This window comes from Mustelus asterias, chromosome 4, assembly GCF_964213995.1.
Source record: "Mustelus asterias chromosome 4, sMusAst1.hap1.1, whole genome shotgun sequence".
NCBI classification, from domain to species: domain Eukaryota; kingdom Metazoa; phylum Chordata; class Chondrichthyes; order Carcharhiniformes; family Triakidae; genus Mustelus; species Mustelus asterias.
In genome coordinates this window covers 31,311,996-31,329,887 of record NC_135804.1, presented here as the reverse complement: position 1 = coordinate 31,329,887, position 17,892 = coordinate 31,311,996, and the positions used below count along the sequence as shown (strand labels likewise).

Below are 17,892 nucleotides of genomic sequence, written 5' to 3'. Positions count from 1 at the left end.
GGATCCAGGTAGTCTGAGCGGCTGGAATTGATTTGTGCCATGACTCATGGGACCCATGGGAGCTCCAAGCAAATACTAGAATAGACTTCTCACAACAAACAGAAAGGGAAATTAATGACTCTGGCAAATCCCTTGACAAGTAGCTTACTCAGTCCGAGTACCTAGAGAGATTTAGTTGTGTCAAAAATAAACAATTGTTGGACAAAATAACTTCACGTGCTTTACAGTGGTCTTTATTTCAGCCAAGGCTGGCAATGACTTTAAAGGGGTATGAAAGTTAGCAGCAGTGATAAGATGCCCTGGACCAATGGTTCCCAAAGGGTGCGGCGCGCCACACTGGTGCGGCGAGAGAGGATGGCAAGTGTGGCAGGAAGATTCAAGGACAATCAAAGAAACATTTAAACATGGTTTAAACAAGCATTGTTTTATACTTTCTGGATGTCCCATGATCATATTATAAAGTAGTTGTGTTCTATGTTATGAATCAAGCACTGCTGGGAGTTGTTTTTTTTTGTTTTTGAATGTATGAATGTATTTCTTATCAATGAAATATTTGGTGTGGCGCGAGCAAAGTTTTATTCCGAAAGTGCGGCCCAGTGAAAAAAGTTTGGGAACCACTGGCCCAGACTGATGCGCAATGAAGGACACCTTGACCGAGGAGGTAAAATGCTAGGTAACCACTATTAGGGTTGATCATAAGAGAACTTTCCCATAATTACCAAATATTAACATCAATATCAAAATAATGTACACGTTGAGCTGAATTTGAGCCCACATCCTTAAGATGAAAACCTTAATCCAGTCCTCAACAAATATGTAGTTTTGATTTGATATTTACTCAATACATCTGTTGATCTGAACATACCCGCTTTGGTTGCAGTGGAACCTTCTGCTTCTGAAGCGTTCTCCGACATGTCTTAAGTTCCTTTGTATTTTTCTGTTCCTTTTTTCTTTGTACTATACAGTTGCCTCAGGCTAGGACTAGCTATTTGTTGTATCACGTCAGTTGCTACAAAAGACTTAAGTTGCCTATCTTGTGATCTGTTTTTCACTGTAGGATGTTTGTACTTTTTTGTTTGTAGAGAAGCACCTTTTACATCATCAGTCTCACGGTGATGTAAACCTTGATCCACACCTGAAATGGAGCTTGATGTTGTGCCTTTAACACTCTTTACATCTGTTTGATTTTGTGCAGCATTCTCTTGCTACAGGAAAAGAGTGCAAATGATTTACTTTACAGTCTCAAGCCATTTATTATCCTCTATCTCATTATAAGTCCAATTGGAAAATTTTCCACAAAGTATTCATTAGCACATGAAAATAATTTATTTCTCAAGTACTGGAGGCAGGTCTTTGTAAATATAAAGTTACAACAGTGTTTCTATAATACAATGAAAGGAAATCAAGATAGATATTATGGCCGCGATTCTCCCATTGTGCTGCACTTTTTTTTAAGCATAGCAGGCCGGGAAAATTGCGCGCGGGGCGATGCGCAGGATTTACGCGAGAGTTCGTGCCCCGCTAGCATCTCCTAGCACCGGATTTCCAGCGCGGTCTGCTCCACGCCAGAAATTGGCAGGGAGGCAGGACTAGCATTTAAATGATATTTTGAATATCGTTTAAATGCTATTAGCGGGTCCAGGACTAAATTCTCCAGGCCCGCTAGTCTCTCCCACCCCGCCAGAGTGTTTCAGTCCAGTGGGGTTTACAGTAGCTCCCCATTTTTGGGGGGCTAGTGGCCTGACCCTGCTTGTGTGAAGGGGAGGATAATTGGAGCTCCCCATGGGATCGGGCAGTGGGGGGGGGGGGGGGGGGGGCATGGGCACTTTGGCAGTGCCAGCCTGGGCCCCCTGGCACTGCCCAAGAGGCAAGGTGCCAATGCCCAGGGGCGACTTGGCATTGCCCATCGGGCATGGGGCAGTGCCAAGGGGATGGGGGCCTGATGGGGCAGAGCTAGGGGGCAATCGGTGGGGAGGGGGGTCCCACTGCAACTCTGCCATTGGGATCAGTCAGAGCAGGAGGGAGGCAAGTGATCAGGGCGGGCTGAGGGAGGGTTAACCAGGGGATGGGTCTGCCGGAGGGGTCAGCTAGTGGAGGTGGTCAGCCAGGGGTGGTCTGCACTGCGGGGTGAGAGCGGGATCGTCACTGCTGGAGGGAGGGTAACTGTTGAGGGGGGGCTGGAGATCGGGACGGTTCGGGACGAGGCGGCATTGGGGCTGGCCCACAATCGGGCCATGGGATTGGGGGGGGGGGAGGTTGGAGGGGCAGCATTGTGGGGGTTTTGGGATTGGCCAGCATTCGAGCTGGCCAGCAATTGGAAGGCTGACAGTGCGGGGCCACTGCGCGTGCACAGAGGCTGACTGGTTTCAGCCTCCCAGGCGGGAATAGGCCCTGCCCCTGATTTATCATGATATTTACATTGGTGGCCTTTGCAGTGCCCAGAGTATGGAAGATTCTAGTCTGAGCTCCCACTGAAAAAAACAAAGCGATTTACTCCAGTTTTCCCGTGAATTCAACACTTCGAATTTTTTTGGGAGGATTCCGCCCCAGATTTCAGACAGCTATGTACCAAGATTAGAAAAAATCTTTGCACAGAAAGTTTTGGAATGTCGCACGCTGTAGGGCAGCATTCCAAGTTCAGGTTTTGTGCCGTGCATGAAGTCTGTTATGTCCAACATAAGAATGTGTTCAAGGACTTCAAAGAGAAAGGGAAGAGTTGGAAATTGTTTGTTTTTAGTAGGTGGCTGAAAGCATTGTTTTTGAAGGATATTATTGGCATCCTGTAGGATAGAAACATAGAAACATAGAAGATAGGAGCAGGAAGAGGCCATTTGGCCCTTCGAGCCTGCTCTGCCATTCATTACAATCATGGCTGATCATCCAATTCAATAGCCTAATCCTGCTTTCTCCCCATAACCTTTGATCCCATTCGTCCCAAGTGCTATATCCAGCCACCTCTTGAATACATTCAATGTCTTGGCATCGACTACTTCCTGTGGTAAGGAATTCTACAGGCTCATCCTCTTTGGGTGAAGAAATGTCTCTCACCTCCATCCTAAATGGTCTACCCTGAATCCTCAGACTGTGAGCCCTGATTCTGGACTCCCCCACCATTGGGAATATCCTCCCTGCCTCTACCCTGTCTAGTCCTGTAGAACAGGTTGAGGATTGTGGTAAGGCAGTGGCTAAGGAACAGAAACCTGGTGGTCAGGAAATGGAATGGGTAATAGAAATGGAATAGGGCGGCACAGTGCTTAGCACTGCTGCCTCACAGCGCCAGGGACCTGGTTTGATTCCCGGCTTGGGTCACTGTTTGTGTGGAGTTTGCATGTTCTCTCCGTGTCTGCGTGGGTTTCCTCCCAGAATCCAAAGATGTGTGGGTTAGGTAGATTGGCCATGCTAAATTGCCCCTTAGGTCAGGGGGACTAGCTGGGTTTGTGGTTGGTGCAGACTCGATGGGCCGAATGGCCTGCAATGTAGGATTCTATGATTCAATGAAAGAATAGAGATAACAGGTGATGGACCTCAAGAATTAAATAGGTTTGGTAAGGATTGGAGGGGATGTGTGAAAAAGAGATGTGTTGTAGGTTTTTGAAATTATTCTCACTCCCTTAGAAAAGCACAAATCGCTTCACCAGATGCCCTTCAGCTAGTTAGGTCCTATGCTCTGGAATTCCCTCCTTACACCTCTCTATTGCTCTACCTCACATTCCTCCATTAAGATACTCCTTACAACTTACCACTTTGACCACATTTTTGCTCACCTGTCCTAATTATATTTTATATTTGTTCATAGTATGTGAGTGTTGCTGGCAAGGCCAGTATTTATTGTCCATCCATAGTTGCCCTTGACAAGATGGACGTGTGCTGCCTTCTTGAATTGCTGCAGCCCATGTGGTGTAGATACATTCACAATGCTGTTAGGAAGCTCCAGGATTTTAACACAGATCCAGCAAATGAACAGCGATATGTTTCCAAGTCAGGATGGTGTTTAGCTTGGAGGGAAACTTGAGGGTGTTGTTGTCATAGAAACTAGATGCAGGATTAGACCATTTGGCCCTTCGGGCCTGCTCCACCATTCATTTTGATCATGGCTGATTATCGAATTCAATATCCTAACCCTCCCTTCCTCCCATATCCCTTGATCCCTTTAGCCCCTAGAGCTATATATAATTTCTTCTTGAAATCAGACAATGTTTTGGTCTCAATTACATTCTGTGGTAGTGAATTCCACATATTCACTACCCTCTGGGTGAAGAAATTTCTCCTCACCTCAGTTCTAAAAAGTTTACCCCTTATCCTCAAACTATGACCCCTAGTTCTGGACTCACCCACCACAGGGTAGATTTAGAAAGAATGTTCCCAATCTAACCCTGTTAGAATTTTGTAAGTTTCTATGAGATCCCTCTCACTCTTCTAAACTCCAATGAATATAATCCTAATCAACTTAGTCTCTCCTCATATGACAGATCTGCCATCCCAGGAATCAGCCCGGTAAACCTTTGCTGTGCTCTCTCTATAGCAAGGACATACTTCCTCAGATAAGGACACCAAAGCTGCACACAATATTCCAGGTGTGGCCTCATCAACGCCCTATATAATTGCAGCAAAACATCCCTATCCCATACTCAAATCCTCTTGCTATGAAGACCAACATACCATTTGCCTTCTTTACTGCCTGCCGTACTTGTGCGCTTACTTACAGCAACTGAAGCATAAGGACACCAAGGTCTCGCTGAGTATCCATCTTTCTCAATTTACACTCATTCAAGTAATAATCAGTCTTCCTATTATTGCTACCAAAGTGGATAACCTCACATTAATCCACATTATACTTATTTGCCATGCATATGCCCATACACTCAACTCAGCCTGTCCAAATCATGCTGAAGCATCTCTGCATCCTCCTCACAGCTCACCCTCCCACCCAACTTTGTATCATCTGCAAATTTGGTGATAATACATTCAGTTCCATCTTCCAGATCATTAATATATAATGTGAACAGTAAATGTCATGCATCTGCTGCCCTTTTCTTTTAGATGGTAAAAGGCAGGGAATTGAAGGTGATTCACTAAGTTGCTGCTGTGGATCTTTTAATTAATGTATACTGTTGCCACAGTATTTTGGTGGTGAAGGGAATGAATGTTTAAGCTAATGCTTAGAGTGCTAATCAGATGGGCTGCGTTGAACTCAATGGTGTCAAGTTTTGTGAGTGTTGTTGAAGCTGCACACATCCAGGCAAGTAAAGAATATTCAATCATACTTCTGTTTTTGCCCAGTAGATGGTGACAGTCTTTGAGAAGTTCAGGAGATGAATTCCCAGCCTCTGACCTGCTCCTGCAGCCACATTGTTTACATGACTGATTAGTTGAGCCTCTGGTCAATGGTAACCTCTAGGTTGTTGATGGTGGGAAATTCAGTGATGATAATGCCATTGCAGACCAAGGAAAAATGGTTTACTTCTTTTTTGTTGGAGATGGTCATTGCCTGGCACTGGTATGCACGAAAGTTACTTGTTACGTATCAGCACAAACCTGAATGTTATCCGAGTCTTATACTGCACACCGACACTAATTACATAATTATCCAAAGAATTGAAAATGATACTAAATATTGTGCAATCATGACTGAACATACCCATTTCTGAGCTTAGGTTGCAGGGAAAGTAATTGATAAAGCAGCTGAAGATATTTGAGACTAAGCCATGACCCCGAGGAGCTCCTTGGCTACAACAACCATGGCTACCTTCCCAACTACAGCAGAGTTTTCACCAATTCTCATTGACGTCATAGAAATCATAGAATCATAGAAACCCGACAGTACAGAAAGAGGCCATTCGGCCCATCGAGTCTGCACCGACCACAATCCCATCCAGGCCCTATCCCCATATCCCTACATCTTTTACCCACTAATCCCTCTAACCTACACATCTCAGGACACGAAGGAGCAATTTAAGCATGGCCAATCAACCTAACCCGCACATCTTTGGACTGTGGGAGGAAACCGGAGCACCCGGAGGAAACCCACACAGACACGAGGAGAATGTGCAAACTCCACACAGACAGTGACCCAAGCCGGGAATCGAACCCAGGTCCCTGGAGCTGTAAAGCAGCAGTGCTAACCACTGTGCTACTGTGCCGCCCGTCAATTTTGCTAGTCCTCCTTCATGTTAAGTGCTGCACTCAGTCAAATGTTGCCATGATGCCAACTGCAGTCAGTCTTATTTCACCTCTAGAGTTCAGTTCTTTTGTCCACATTTGACCAAAGCTGTAAAGTGATCTGGAACTGAGAGTCCTGGTGGGACCCAAACCGAGCATTGATGAGCAGGCTATTGCTGAGTGACACTTGATAACACCTTCCACCACTTTGTTGATGATTGAGAGTAGACTGATAATTGTAATGGAATAGTTTAGCTCATGGCACTGTTCTTTCTGGAACACATCTTAGTATTTAAGCCGGATAGAAACATAGAAAAACTACAGCACAATACAGGCCCTTCAGCCCACAAAGTTGTGCTGAACATGTCCCTACCTTAGCAATTACTAGGCTTACCTATAACCCTCTATCTTACTAAGTTCCATGTACTCATCTAAAAGTCTCTTAAAAGACCCTATCGAATCCGCCTCCACCACCGTTGCTGGCAGCCCATTCCACACACCCACCACCCTCTGAGTGAAAAACTTACCCCTGACATCTCCTCTGTACCTACTCCCCAGCACCTTAAACCTGTGTCCTCTTGTGGCAACCATTTCAGCCCTGGGAAAAAGCCTCTGACTATCCATTCAATCAATACCTCGCAACATCTTATACACCTCTATCAGGTCACCCCTCATCCTTCGTCTCTCCAAGGAGAAAAGGCCGAGCTCACTCAACCTATCCTCATAAGACATGCTCCCCAACCCAGGCAACATCCTTGTAAATCTCCTCTGCACCCTTTCTATGGCTTCCACATCCTTCCTGTAATGAGGATGTTGTCAGGGTCCATAGCCTTCGCTGTAACCAATAACTTCAGCTGTTTCTTGAGATCATGTGGAGTGAATTGAATTGGTTGAACACAAGCATCTGTGAAGTTGAGAATTCAGGAGGAGGCCGAGATGGCTCTCTCCCCATCAGCAGCAGGCCCAGTCTGGCAGATAGGACTGTTATAGCTTTGTCAGTAATGATGTTACAAAGCCACTCATAGGCAGTGAAGCCAAAAGAGAAAACGCTGGAAAATCTCAGCAGGTCTGGCAGCATCTGTAAGGAGAGAAAAGAGCTGATGTTTCTAGTCCAGATGACCCTTTGTCCTGGTTGATGCCGTGTGATCAAATTGATTTTACTGTTATTCAACTTTTTTGTACAACTGTGTTACTTAGTCACTTCAGAGGACAGTTAAAGGGTCAACCATGCTACTGTGGGTTTGAAGTCACATGTAGACCAGACCATATGAGGGAGGCAGGTTTCCTTCCCTGATGGGTGGTTATGAAAATCTGGCAGCATCATCATCATCACTTCTGAGATTAGCCTTTCGGTAGTTAATTAATCAAAGATAAATTCCCCCAGCTACCATGATGAGATTGGGACTTACACTGGAACATTAGTCCAGTCACAATACCATTATGCTACTATTCCATATATTGCTTTATCTGGCTTTATTTTTAATGATGTGGAGATGCCGGCGTTGGACTGGGGTAAACACAGTAAGAGGTTTAACAACACCAGGTTAAAGTCCAACAGGTTTATTTGGTAGCAAAAGCCACACAAGCTTTCGGAGCTCTTAGCCCCTTCTTCAGGTGAGTGGGAATTCTGTTCACAAACAGAGCTTATAAAGACACAGACTCAATTTACATGAATAATGGTTGGAATGCAAATACTTACAACTAATCAAGTCTTTAAGAGACGAAACAATGTGAGTGGAGAGAGCATCAAAACAGACTAAAAAGATGTGTATTGTCTCCAGACAAGACAGCCAGTGAAACTCTGCAGGTCCACGCAACTGTGGGAGTTACAAATAGTGTGACATGAACCCAATATCCCGGTTGAGGCCGTCCTCGTGTGTGCGGAACTTGGCTATCAGTTTCTGCTCAGCGACTCTGCGCTGTCGTGTGTCGCGAAGGCCGCCTTGGAGAACACTTACCCGAATATCAGAGGCCGAATGCCCGTGACCGCTGAAGTGCTCCCCAACAGGAAGAGAACAGTCTTGCCTGGTGATTGTCGAGCGGTGTTCATTCATCCGTTGTCGCAGCGTCTGCATAGTTTCCCCAATGTACCATGCCTCGTTTAGTTTAAACTTTCAGTTTAAACAAAAGATAAGCGTTTTTCACACAATTGGGGCACTGGGATGTGCCACTCAATTGTAGTGTGCTAAGAATAATGATTGCAAAGTGGGCCTCAGAACCCCGTGACTAAAACTGGCATCTGCGTCCAAAACATTGAAGTATCTCAAATACCTGCCACTGTATTCAATTAGTGTATACTGTACCCCAGCTTCATTCTTTTGGCTTAGGGCAACATTCTAATAACTAGTCACAAATAGCAAGACAACAATTTCTAGGTAATGGTGAGTAACATATTATCATCACTTCACATTTGCTTCAGTATAAAGGTGTGCTCTATTTTCACATACTGTAAAAAAAAACTGATCATCCAGTGACATCCAGAACTGGATGAGCAGAAATTTCCCCCAATAAATATTGGGAAGACTGAAGTACTTATTTTTGGTCTCCACACTGAACTCTGTTCCCTAATAATGGATTCCATCCCACTCCATGGCCAAAGTCTGAGATAAGCCAGTCTGTCTGCAATCTTAGCGACACATTTGATCCTGAGATGAGCTTCTAACCTAATATTTGTGCCATCACTAAGACCGTCTATTTCCACCTTTGTAACATTGCCCAACGACTCCCTATCTCAGCTCACCTATTGCAAAACCCTCATCATGTGGCTTCATTACCCCCACACTCGACTATTCCAAAGCACTCATGGCTGTCTCCCACACTCTACCCTATAAACTTGAGATCATCCAAAATGTTGCTGGCCATGTCTTGTTTTCTATCACTCCTATTCTCGCTAACATACATCGGCTTCTGGTTAAGCAATTTCTTGATTTTAAAATTCTTATTGTGGTTTTCAAATTCCTCCATAGCCTTGCCCCTGATTCCTTTCTCTGTAACCTCCTCCAACCCATAACTCTCCAAGATATCTGTGCTCCTAAATTCTGACAAATTATGCAATCCCAATAATCATTTCTCCATCATTGGAGGCCATGCCTTCAGTTGCCCAAATCTACCTCCCTCTACCTCTCTTATCTCTCTACCTCACTTTCCTTCTTGAAGACACTTCCTACAACCTACCCTCTTTGATCAAAGATTTGTTCCTCTGACTTGAGCAGTATAGAGAGTTAGGTAGAAAGTTAAAAAGCAGGGCCTCTAAGGGTTGTAATCTCAGGATTGCTCCCTGTGCCACGTCCCAGTGAGGCTAGAAATAGGAAGATAGTACAGCTCAACACGTGGCTAAACAGCTGGAGGGAGGGTTTCTGATATCTGGACCATTGGGATCTCTTCCGGGGCAGTTGGGACCTGTACAAGGACGGGTTGCATCTAAACTGGAAGGGCATAAATATTCTGGCCGGGAGGCTTGCTAGTGTCACACAGGAGGATTTAAACTAGTTTGGCAGGGGGGGTGGGAATCAAAACAAAGGTGAATTAGCTGAAGGGGAACTAGAGAGTAGGGCCAGTAAGACTCAGAGAAAGAGCAGGGAGGATGTGGTTGCTAATCAAAGAGGGTCTGGTGGACTGAAGTGCATTTGTTTCAATATGAGAAGCATAACAGGTAAGGCAGATGAACTTAGAGCTTGGATTAGTACTTGAAATTATGATGTTGCGATTACAGAGACTAGGTTAAGGGGAGGACAGGATTGGCAGCTTAACGTTCCAGGATGCAGATGTTTCAGGCAGGATAGGGGGGACGTAAAAGGGGTGGGGGAGTTGCACTACTGGTTAAGGAGAATATGATGTGGAGATGCCGGCGGTGGACTAGGATAAGCACAGTAAGAAGTCTCACAACACCAGGTTAAAGTCCAACAGGTTTATTTGGCAGCACTAGTTTTCGGAGTCTCAAGCTCCTTCATCAGGTGACTCACCTGATGAAGGAGCTTGAGACTCCGAAAACTAGTGCTCACAAATAACCCTGTTGGACTTTAATCTGGTGTTGTGAGACTTCTTATTAAGGAGAATATCACAGCTGTATAGTGGGTGCACACCTCAAAGGGCTGATACAGTGAGGCAATATGGGTAGAGCTCAGGAATAGAAAGGGTGTAGTCACAATGTTGGGGGTTTACTATAGGTCGCCCAACAGCCAGCAGGTGATAGAGGAACAGATATGTAGACAGATTTTGGCAAGGTGTAAAAGTAACAGGATTGACTGGGACTCACTTAGTGATAGGGGCATGAATGGGGCAGAGTTTGTAAGGAGCATGTAGGAGGGTTTCTTGAAGCAGTATGTAGATAGTCCAAGTAGGGAAGGGGCCGTACTGCACCTGGTATTGGGGAATGAGCCCGGCCAGATGGTCGACATTTCAGTAGGGGAGCAATTCGGGAACAGTGACCATAATTCAGTAAGCTTTAAGGTACTGATGGATAAAGATAAGTGTAGTCCTCAAGGGTTGGTGCTAAATTGGGGGAAGGTTAATTACAACAATATTAGGCAGGAACTGAAGAATGCAGATTGGGGCAGATGTTTGAGGGCAAATCAACATCTGGCATGTGGGAGGCTTTCAAGTGTAGGTTGATAGGAATTCAGGACCGGCACATTCCTGTAAAGATGAAGGATAAATATGGCAAGTTTTGGGAACCTTGGGTAACGAGAGATATTGTGAGCCTAGTCAAGGAGAAAAAGGGAAGCACTTGTCAAGGCTAGGAGGCTGGGAACACACGAAGCAAGTGTGGAATACAGGAAAGTAGAAAGAAACTTAAGCAAGGAGTAAGGAGGGCGAAAAGGGGTCACGAAAAGTCATTGGCCAGCAGGATTTAGGAAAATTCCAAGGCTTTTTATACATATATAAAGAGCAAGAGGGTAGCCAGGGAGAGGGTTGGCCCACTCAAGGACAGGGGAGGGAATCTATGCGTGGAGCCAAAGGAAATGGGCGAGGTGTTAAATGAATACTTTGCGTCAGTATTCACCAAAGAGAAGGAGTTGGTGGATGATGAGTCTGGGAAGAGTGTGTAGATAGTTTGATCATGTTGAGATCAAGGAGGAGGTATTGGGAGTCTTGAGATTAAGGTAGACAAATCCCCAAGGTCTGATGGGATATACCTGATGCGACCTGATAGAAATCTACAAGATTATGAAGGGCATGGACAGAGCGGATAGTCAGAAGCTTTTTCCCAGGGTGGAAGAGTTAATTACTAGGGAGCATAAATTTAAGGTGTGAGCGGCAAGGTTTAAAGGAGATGTACGAGGCAGATTTTTTTTACACTGAGGGTGGTGGGTGTCTGGAACTTGCTGCCGGGGAAGGTAGTGGAAGCGGGTACGAAAGTGACTTTTAAGGGATATCTTGACAAATACATGAATAGGATGGGAATAAAGGGATGGAGGGATCCCCGGAAGGGTAGGAGGTTTTAGTTCAGTTGTGCAGCATGGTTGGTGCAGGCTTGGAGGGCCGAAGGGCCTGTTCCTGTGCTATAATGTTCTTTGTTCTTTGTTTAATATCTCCTTATGTGGCCCGGTGCCATACTTCGTGTTACAGTGTAATGCTCCTGTAAAGCACTTCGGCACGTTTTATTACATTAAATATGGAATATTTGTTGTTGTTGTCAATGCTCTAAGAAAAAAGTTATGGTCCTTATCACAAGGCTTGTTTTGTTGTAAACATTTTTTTTTAAATCAACCTACCTCTGTTTTAACTATTTCAATTGCAATCCTAAGCCTGAAATGATCATCAAACATTCAGAAACAATGCACCAATTCCACCCTTTCTGAATAAGTAATGAATAAATTACTTTTCAAGTCAACTCAATCTTACTGGCCTCAGAATAATTTTCTGCCGTACTTTTATATCTTATTGTACCTTAAAATTTACAAAGTTTGTCTCATCAATTCCTCTTACAGATTTAAATACTTGTGTCACAGGATCTTCACATGTATCCTAATCAAATGCAATAAACAAAGCTTCCTCCGTTTTCCTTCATCAACTTAGATCTTTAGTCCCAAGTAATCTTAGTTGTTCCTTTTGCATTTTTTAAAATCATGTATATTTTTCTGTCCAAAAACCAAAAACAATTAAAATATTCCAAATTTACTGTAAGACATTGAAGGAGCTGGACATATTACCTCAGTTGACTTGAGCTCAAGGTCCTTGTTAGGCACTCAAAAGCCACATTTGCCTTTTTAAACTGTTGTATGATGCTGTCATAATAGTTATTCAGGTGCACGTGATGTAGCATATGATGATTTAATATCAATTTCCAGAGGGTACAAAAGTGCAAAACATTTTTAACAAAAATATCATATTGAGTGTATATTATATAGATAAAGGGACTTCCAATGGTACAATTTTTTAAAAATCTATGATTAAGCTATGGAAAAACCCATCTGGTTCACTAATATCCTTTAGGGAAGATCTACCGTTCTTACTTGGTCTGGCCTACATGTGGCTCCAGTGCCACAGCAATGCTGATTCTGCACCAGCAATGTGGTTGATTTTCAACTGCCCTCGGGCAACTAGGGATGGACAATAAATGCTGTCCAGCCAGCAACACCCATATCCCATGAATGAATCGCAAATACTAAGCTCAGATTTAAAATGAACATTTAGAATATGTTCCTCTACATTACAGTCCACTGGACTTCAAGATTTTGGATTAATTGCTAGCATAGCATAATTTTTAATGCAGGAGCTGTCTTATTAGACATTTCACATTCCGGGCACCCACGCAGACACGGGGAGAACTTGTGGGTTTCCTCTGGGTGCTCCGTTTCCTCCCACAGTCCGAAAGACATGTTGGTTAGGTGCATTGGCCATGCTAAATTCTCCCTCAGTGTATGTGAACAGGTGCTGCAGTGTGGCCACCAGTGGATTTTCACAGGTACTTCATTGCAGTGTTAATGTAAGCTTACTTGTGACTAATAAATAAACATTAATGTGCAGACTCCGCACAGAACAGTGACCCAAGCCGGGATCGAACCTGGGTCCCTGGCGCTGTGAGGCCATGATGTGGAGATGCCGGCGTTGGACTGGGGTAAGCACAGTAAGAGGTCTCACAACACCAGGTTAAAGTCCAACATGTTTATTTGGTAGCACAAGCTTTCGGAGTCTCGGCGAGATTCTGAAAGCTTCTGCTACCAAATAAACCTATTGGACTTTAACCTGGTGTTGTGAGACTTCTTACTGCGCTGTGAGGCAGTAGTGCTAACCACTGTTTCCCCTTTGGGCCTTTTACTATATTGAAATTAAAAAGCACTCCAGGAGTGCGCAGCTTTGCATGCATGCGGGCAGTAGTACATTGTAAAATTTACTACCTTAAATCCAGGTAGTCCCTATCTGTCTATTCTGATGACAAGGACTTCACGACAGCGCAGAGTCGCTGAGCAGAGACTGATAGCCAAGTTCTGCACACGAGGACGGCCTCAACCGGGATCTTGGGTTCATGTCACACTATCTATAATCCCCACTTGCCTGGGCTTGCAAAATCTCACTAACTGTCCCAGCCTGAGACAATACACATCTCTTTAACCTGTGCTTAACCCTCGCTCCACTCCCCATTGTCTGTTCCTTTAAGACTTGATTACCTGTAAAGACTCGCATTCCAACCATTATTTTGTAAACTGAGTTTGTGTCTTTATATGCCCTGTTTGTGAACTGAAATCCCACTCACCTGACGAAAGGAGCAGCGAGCGCTCTGAAAGCTAGTGGCTTTTGCTACCAAATAAACCTGTTGGACTTTAACCTGGTGTTTAACCTGGTGTTGTCAGACTTCTGACTGTGTTTACCCCAGTCCAACGCCGGCATCTCCACATCATTCCGATGGGAACAAGCACATTTTGAGCTAACACAAGCTATGCTATTTGTTGGTGTGGGTCACCGCAACCGCTGGTTCGGGTAAAGGGAGAAGGAGATCCAGGAGATGGGGAGCTCTTGGACCAAAGGGATCCCCCTCCCCGAGGCCAGCAGACATGAAGCGGCGGTACTCCAGCTGAGTGAGTGAACCAACAGCGCGGCCTGCAGCCGACCCTCGCCCACCCCCCACCGGTTACCATGGAGACGCCAAACGGGACCTCCGACCCGGAAACAGAATCTGGCGGCCACCGACTCCCAAAATGTCGCTGGTGGAATTGCGGTCGGTGGACATCCCGCTGCCAGCGGTTGATTCTCTGTGGTAGAGTTGGGGCAGCGGCGGGTGGAGTTGGGTGTAAGAGATTTGAGAGAGTGGAAGCCGCCGGGGAGGGTGTCTGTCTGTCCAGCCGGCCAGCTCACGGCGGGCCCCGGGATCCGCTGTCAGCCCGCCTGCCCCTGCTCGGCGGCCGGCTCACACTGTCACTGATCAGATATTAAACCCAGGCCCCATCCACATTCCCGCGTGGATGTCAAAACATTCCCATGGCAATTTTAGCCCCCCCCCAAAAAAAAGGAGGGAAAAGGGGGTTCCTCGCAATATTTATCCCTCATCAGCAACAATACAGATGACCTGGTCATGATCACATTCTTGCTTCTGGGAGCTTGCTGTGCTGAAATTGGCAGCCACATCTCCAACTGCTGCAACAGTGATTTGGTTACTGGGATTTTGACCTGAGGTGGGTGGGTAGAATAGGAATAATTGGAAAAATGCTGGAAAATCTCAGCGGGTCTGACAATATCTGTGGAGAGAGAATAGAGCCAATGTTTCGAGTCTGGATAAAGGGTCATCCTGACTCGAAACGTTGGCTCTATTCTCACTCCACAGAAGCTATCAAACCTGCTGAGATTATGCAGCATTTTTCTGTTTTTGTTTCGGATTCCAGCATCCGCAGTATTTTGCCTTTACAGGAATAACTGGCCTTGGTTATGACGTGGAGATGCCGGCGTTGGACTGGGGTAAACACAGTAAGAAGTCTCACAACACCAGGTTAAAGTCCAACAGATTTATTTGGCAGCAATGGTATTTGCTACCAAATAAATCTGTTGGACTTTAACCTGGTGTTGTGAGACTTCTTACTTGGTTATGACTGCAGAAATAAAGTCAGGGCCACAATATTTGGCTTCATCTGTTGCAACCACTAGTTTTCCTATCACTCACAGTGCCTTATTTTTACTGTCAATAAAGTAGGATCGCCTGAAGATCCTAGATCTCTGACAGTAATGGATGTTCACCTTAATACTAAACACTTATAGTCATTATCAACATGAAAAACATTTTTTGTCACTGGAACTAACAATGCAATCGCTGCTGAACTGAAATTGAGGATTTTATGTGATGACATATATAGTTAATATTTTTAATCACTGTTTCCAGGGATCAGTAATCTCTAAGAAGAGGTGCAAGCTAAACCATGACATTTTTGAAACGAAGGAAGACTGCGAAAGGCACCGAAGAAAGACCGAAACAACAGGAAGATGAGCAGCCCAAAATAAAACCAACAACTGGTAGGCTTTCCGCCTGGTACAGAAACTCCTTTTTTCTGAATGACTCAATCAAATTTTAGTAACTATCTTTTGGTATGTCCGTTAATAAGTAGAAGACTAAACTAGTCAGTCACTAATTTTACAAGACCTCAAGGTGGCGCACATTTCTCTTCTACTCAGATTCATTGATAAACAGGAAACAGTGAAAAGGAAATGGAATTCATTCATGTGTTCAGGGTTCTTTCCTCAGGCAATGTTTTAATATAGCTTCAAGCGGAGAGACACTAGTACATGTAATTAGGACTAATAAAAAATGGCCGATAGATAACTAGAATGTGGATGAATGTCTTGTAGGTAATGACCATACATAATATGATCAAGTTTAAAGTGGGAATAAAAGAGGGAACATTTATTGACAGGATTGGGCAGGTTTTAGAGGTAGAAATTAGTTAATTGAGGTGAAATGTAATGGAAAATTACACTATATTGTAAATATAAAAAGGAGACTATTTAAAATTTTAGAATGGTTTTGAATGGAAAAGAGGCTAGAAACAAACTGAAATTGAAGAAGTAAAGTACTGCTGGACATTTGCAATAAAAAAGCAAAAAATTCAGGAAACATTCAGCAGGTCTGGCAGTATCTGTGAAAAGAGAAACCTCAATGGTTGGAATTCTGTGGCCGTTCATGCCTCCCTGCCATTGTAAATGAGGACATTTGATTTATTATTGTCTCATGTTTTGGGATACAGTGAAAAGTATTGTTTCTTGTGCAGAAACAGACAACGCATATTGTTCAGAGTATATAAGGGAGAAGGAAAGGAGAGGGTGCAGAATGTCATGTCACAATCATCACCAAGGTGTAGAGAAAAGTCAATTTAATATAAGGTAGATCTGCCAAATCTCCGTTCACTGCATCAGGACCAGAGAATCCCACTGGTGTAAATGGCCAGAAAACACTCACCTGAAGAAGGGGCTTGGAGCTCCGAAAGCTTGTGTGGCTTTTGCTACCAAATAAACCTGTTGGACTTTAACCTGGTGTTGTTAAACTTCTTACAGAAAATTCCAGCCAATATTTCAGCTTGATGCCCTTTTACAAGAAAGTCCTAGTTCTGGTGAAAGATCTGAAATACTAGACCGGATTTTATTGGCGGGGGTAGTGTATTGCTAGGCCACCAACCGACTTAAAACAGGCCACCTAGCAGGTTGCCACGGCTTAAGCAATCAGCTCTAGCCATCCCATCCAAGCAATGCCAGAACTCAGTAGTGGACACTGCTGGGACTGCAAGTAGTTCCATGATGAAGCAAGCAATGGATCCTGGAGGATCTGGACTGGCAAGTCTGGGATTTTAGGGCAGGGTGGGATCAGGCACCCTAGGGAGGGGAGTGGGTTTTTGGAGGTCAGACATGGAGGCATAAAGGTGGGTATTGTCTTGGAGGGAGAGGGGGTGCCCCCAGTGCATGCACCCTCCATGCTTTTTATCTCAGATGGTGAAAAATTGACTTCCCACTCAGCCCGCCTGCCCTCACCAACTGATTTATGGCATAATTAGTGTAATTTTTGGGTAATTTGGTTTGTTAACAAACTTTGTTCCCTTTTCATTGCGGCACGGTGGCACAGTGGTTAGCACTGCTGTCTCAGTGCCAGGGACCCGGGTTCGATTCCTGGCTTGGGTCACTGCCTGTGTGGAGTCTGCACGTTCTCCCCGTGTCTGCGTGGGTTTCCTCCGGGTGCTCCAATTTCCTCCCATAGTCTGAAAGACGTGCTGGTTAGTTGCATTGGCCATGCTAAATTCTTCCTCAGTGTACCCGAAGAAGCGCTGGAGTGTGGCGACTAGGGGATTTTCTCAGTAACTTCATTGCAGTGTTAACGTAAGCCTACTTGTGACACTAATAAAGAAACTTGAAACTTTAAATGGCGGGTGAGCTGCTGAATTCAGTGCACACCCACCTACTGTATTATGGGAATCGGGATGTTGAAGCTGGGTCCATGACCTGATGTCATGCCACTGGACTTTACACATGCATGGGATACAGCAGCCTTAATTTGCAAACATAAAATCCTGATCTGTAGTTTTACAATTCAATTGCCAACAAAGACTTGAGGTTGCTGTTATTACTTGCTACTCCCCAACAATTTTACTCAGTTATATATGATATTTAAATATGAGCTAATCTGGAGTATTCTTATTCCTTGATCATATTTCTATTTGACATAAATAACCAGACTTTAATGTAGTCAAGAAAATAATTCATGAATCTAATTATTAGCATTTGGCCTGCAATTTCAACTGAAGTAAATGTAAAATTCAAGTA

The 17,892-nt window shown here is 44.4% G+C and overlaps 1 protein-coding gene across 3 annotated transcripts in view; it reads left to right on the top strand.

Annotated features, from left to right (window-relative positions):
• The first annotated feature begins 14,270 nt into the window (after positions 1 to 14,270).
• The window catches only part of dpy19l3 (dpy-19 like C-mannosyltransferase 3), a 69,196-nt gene continuing 65,574 nt past the window's right edge, over positions 14,271 to 17,892 (top strand). Inside the window, exons 1-2 of one of the 3 annotated variants that reach the window (XM_078210773.1) lie at positions 14,271 to 14,389; positions 15,470 to 15,600. In XM_078210773.1, coding sequence (XP_078066899.1) covers positions 15,507 to 15,600 — 94 coding nt within the window. In that variant the 5' untranslated portion in view covers positions 14,271 to 14,389; positions 15,470 to 15,506. The remainder of the gene's footprint in view (positions 14,390 to 15,469; positions 15,601 to 17,892) is intronic. The other 2 variants (XM_078210772.1, XM_078210774.1) reach the window with 2 other exon arrangements.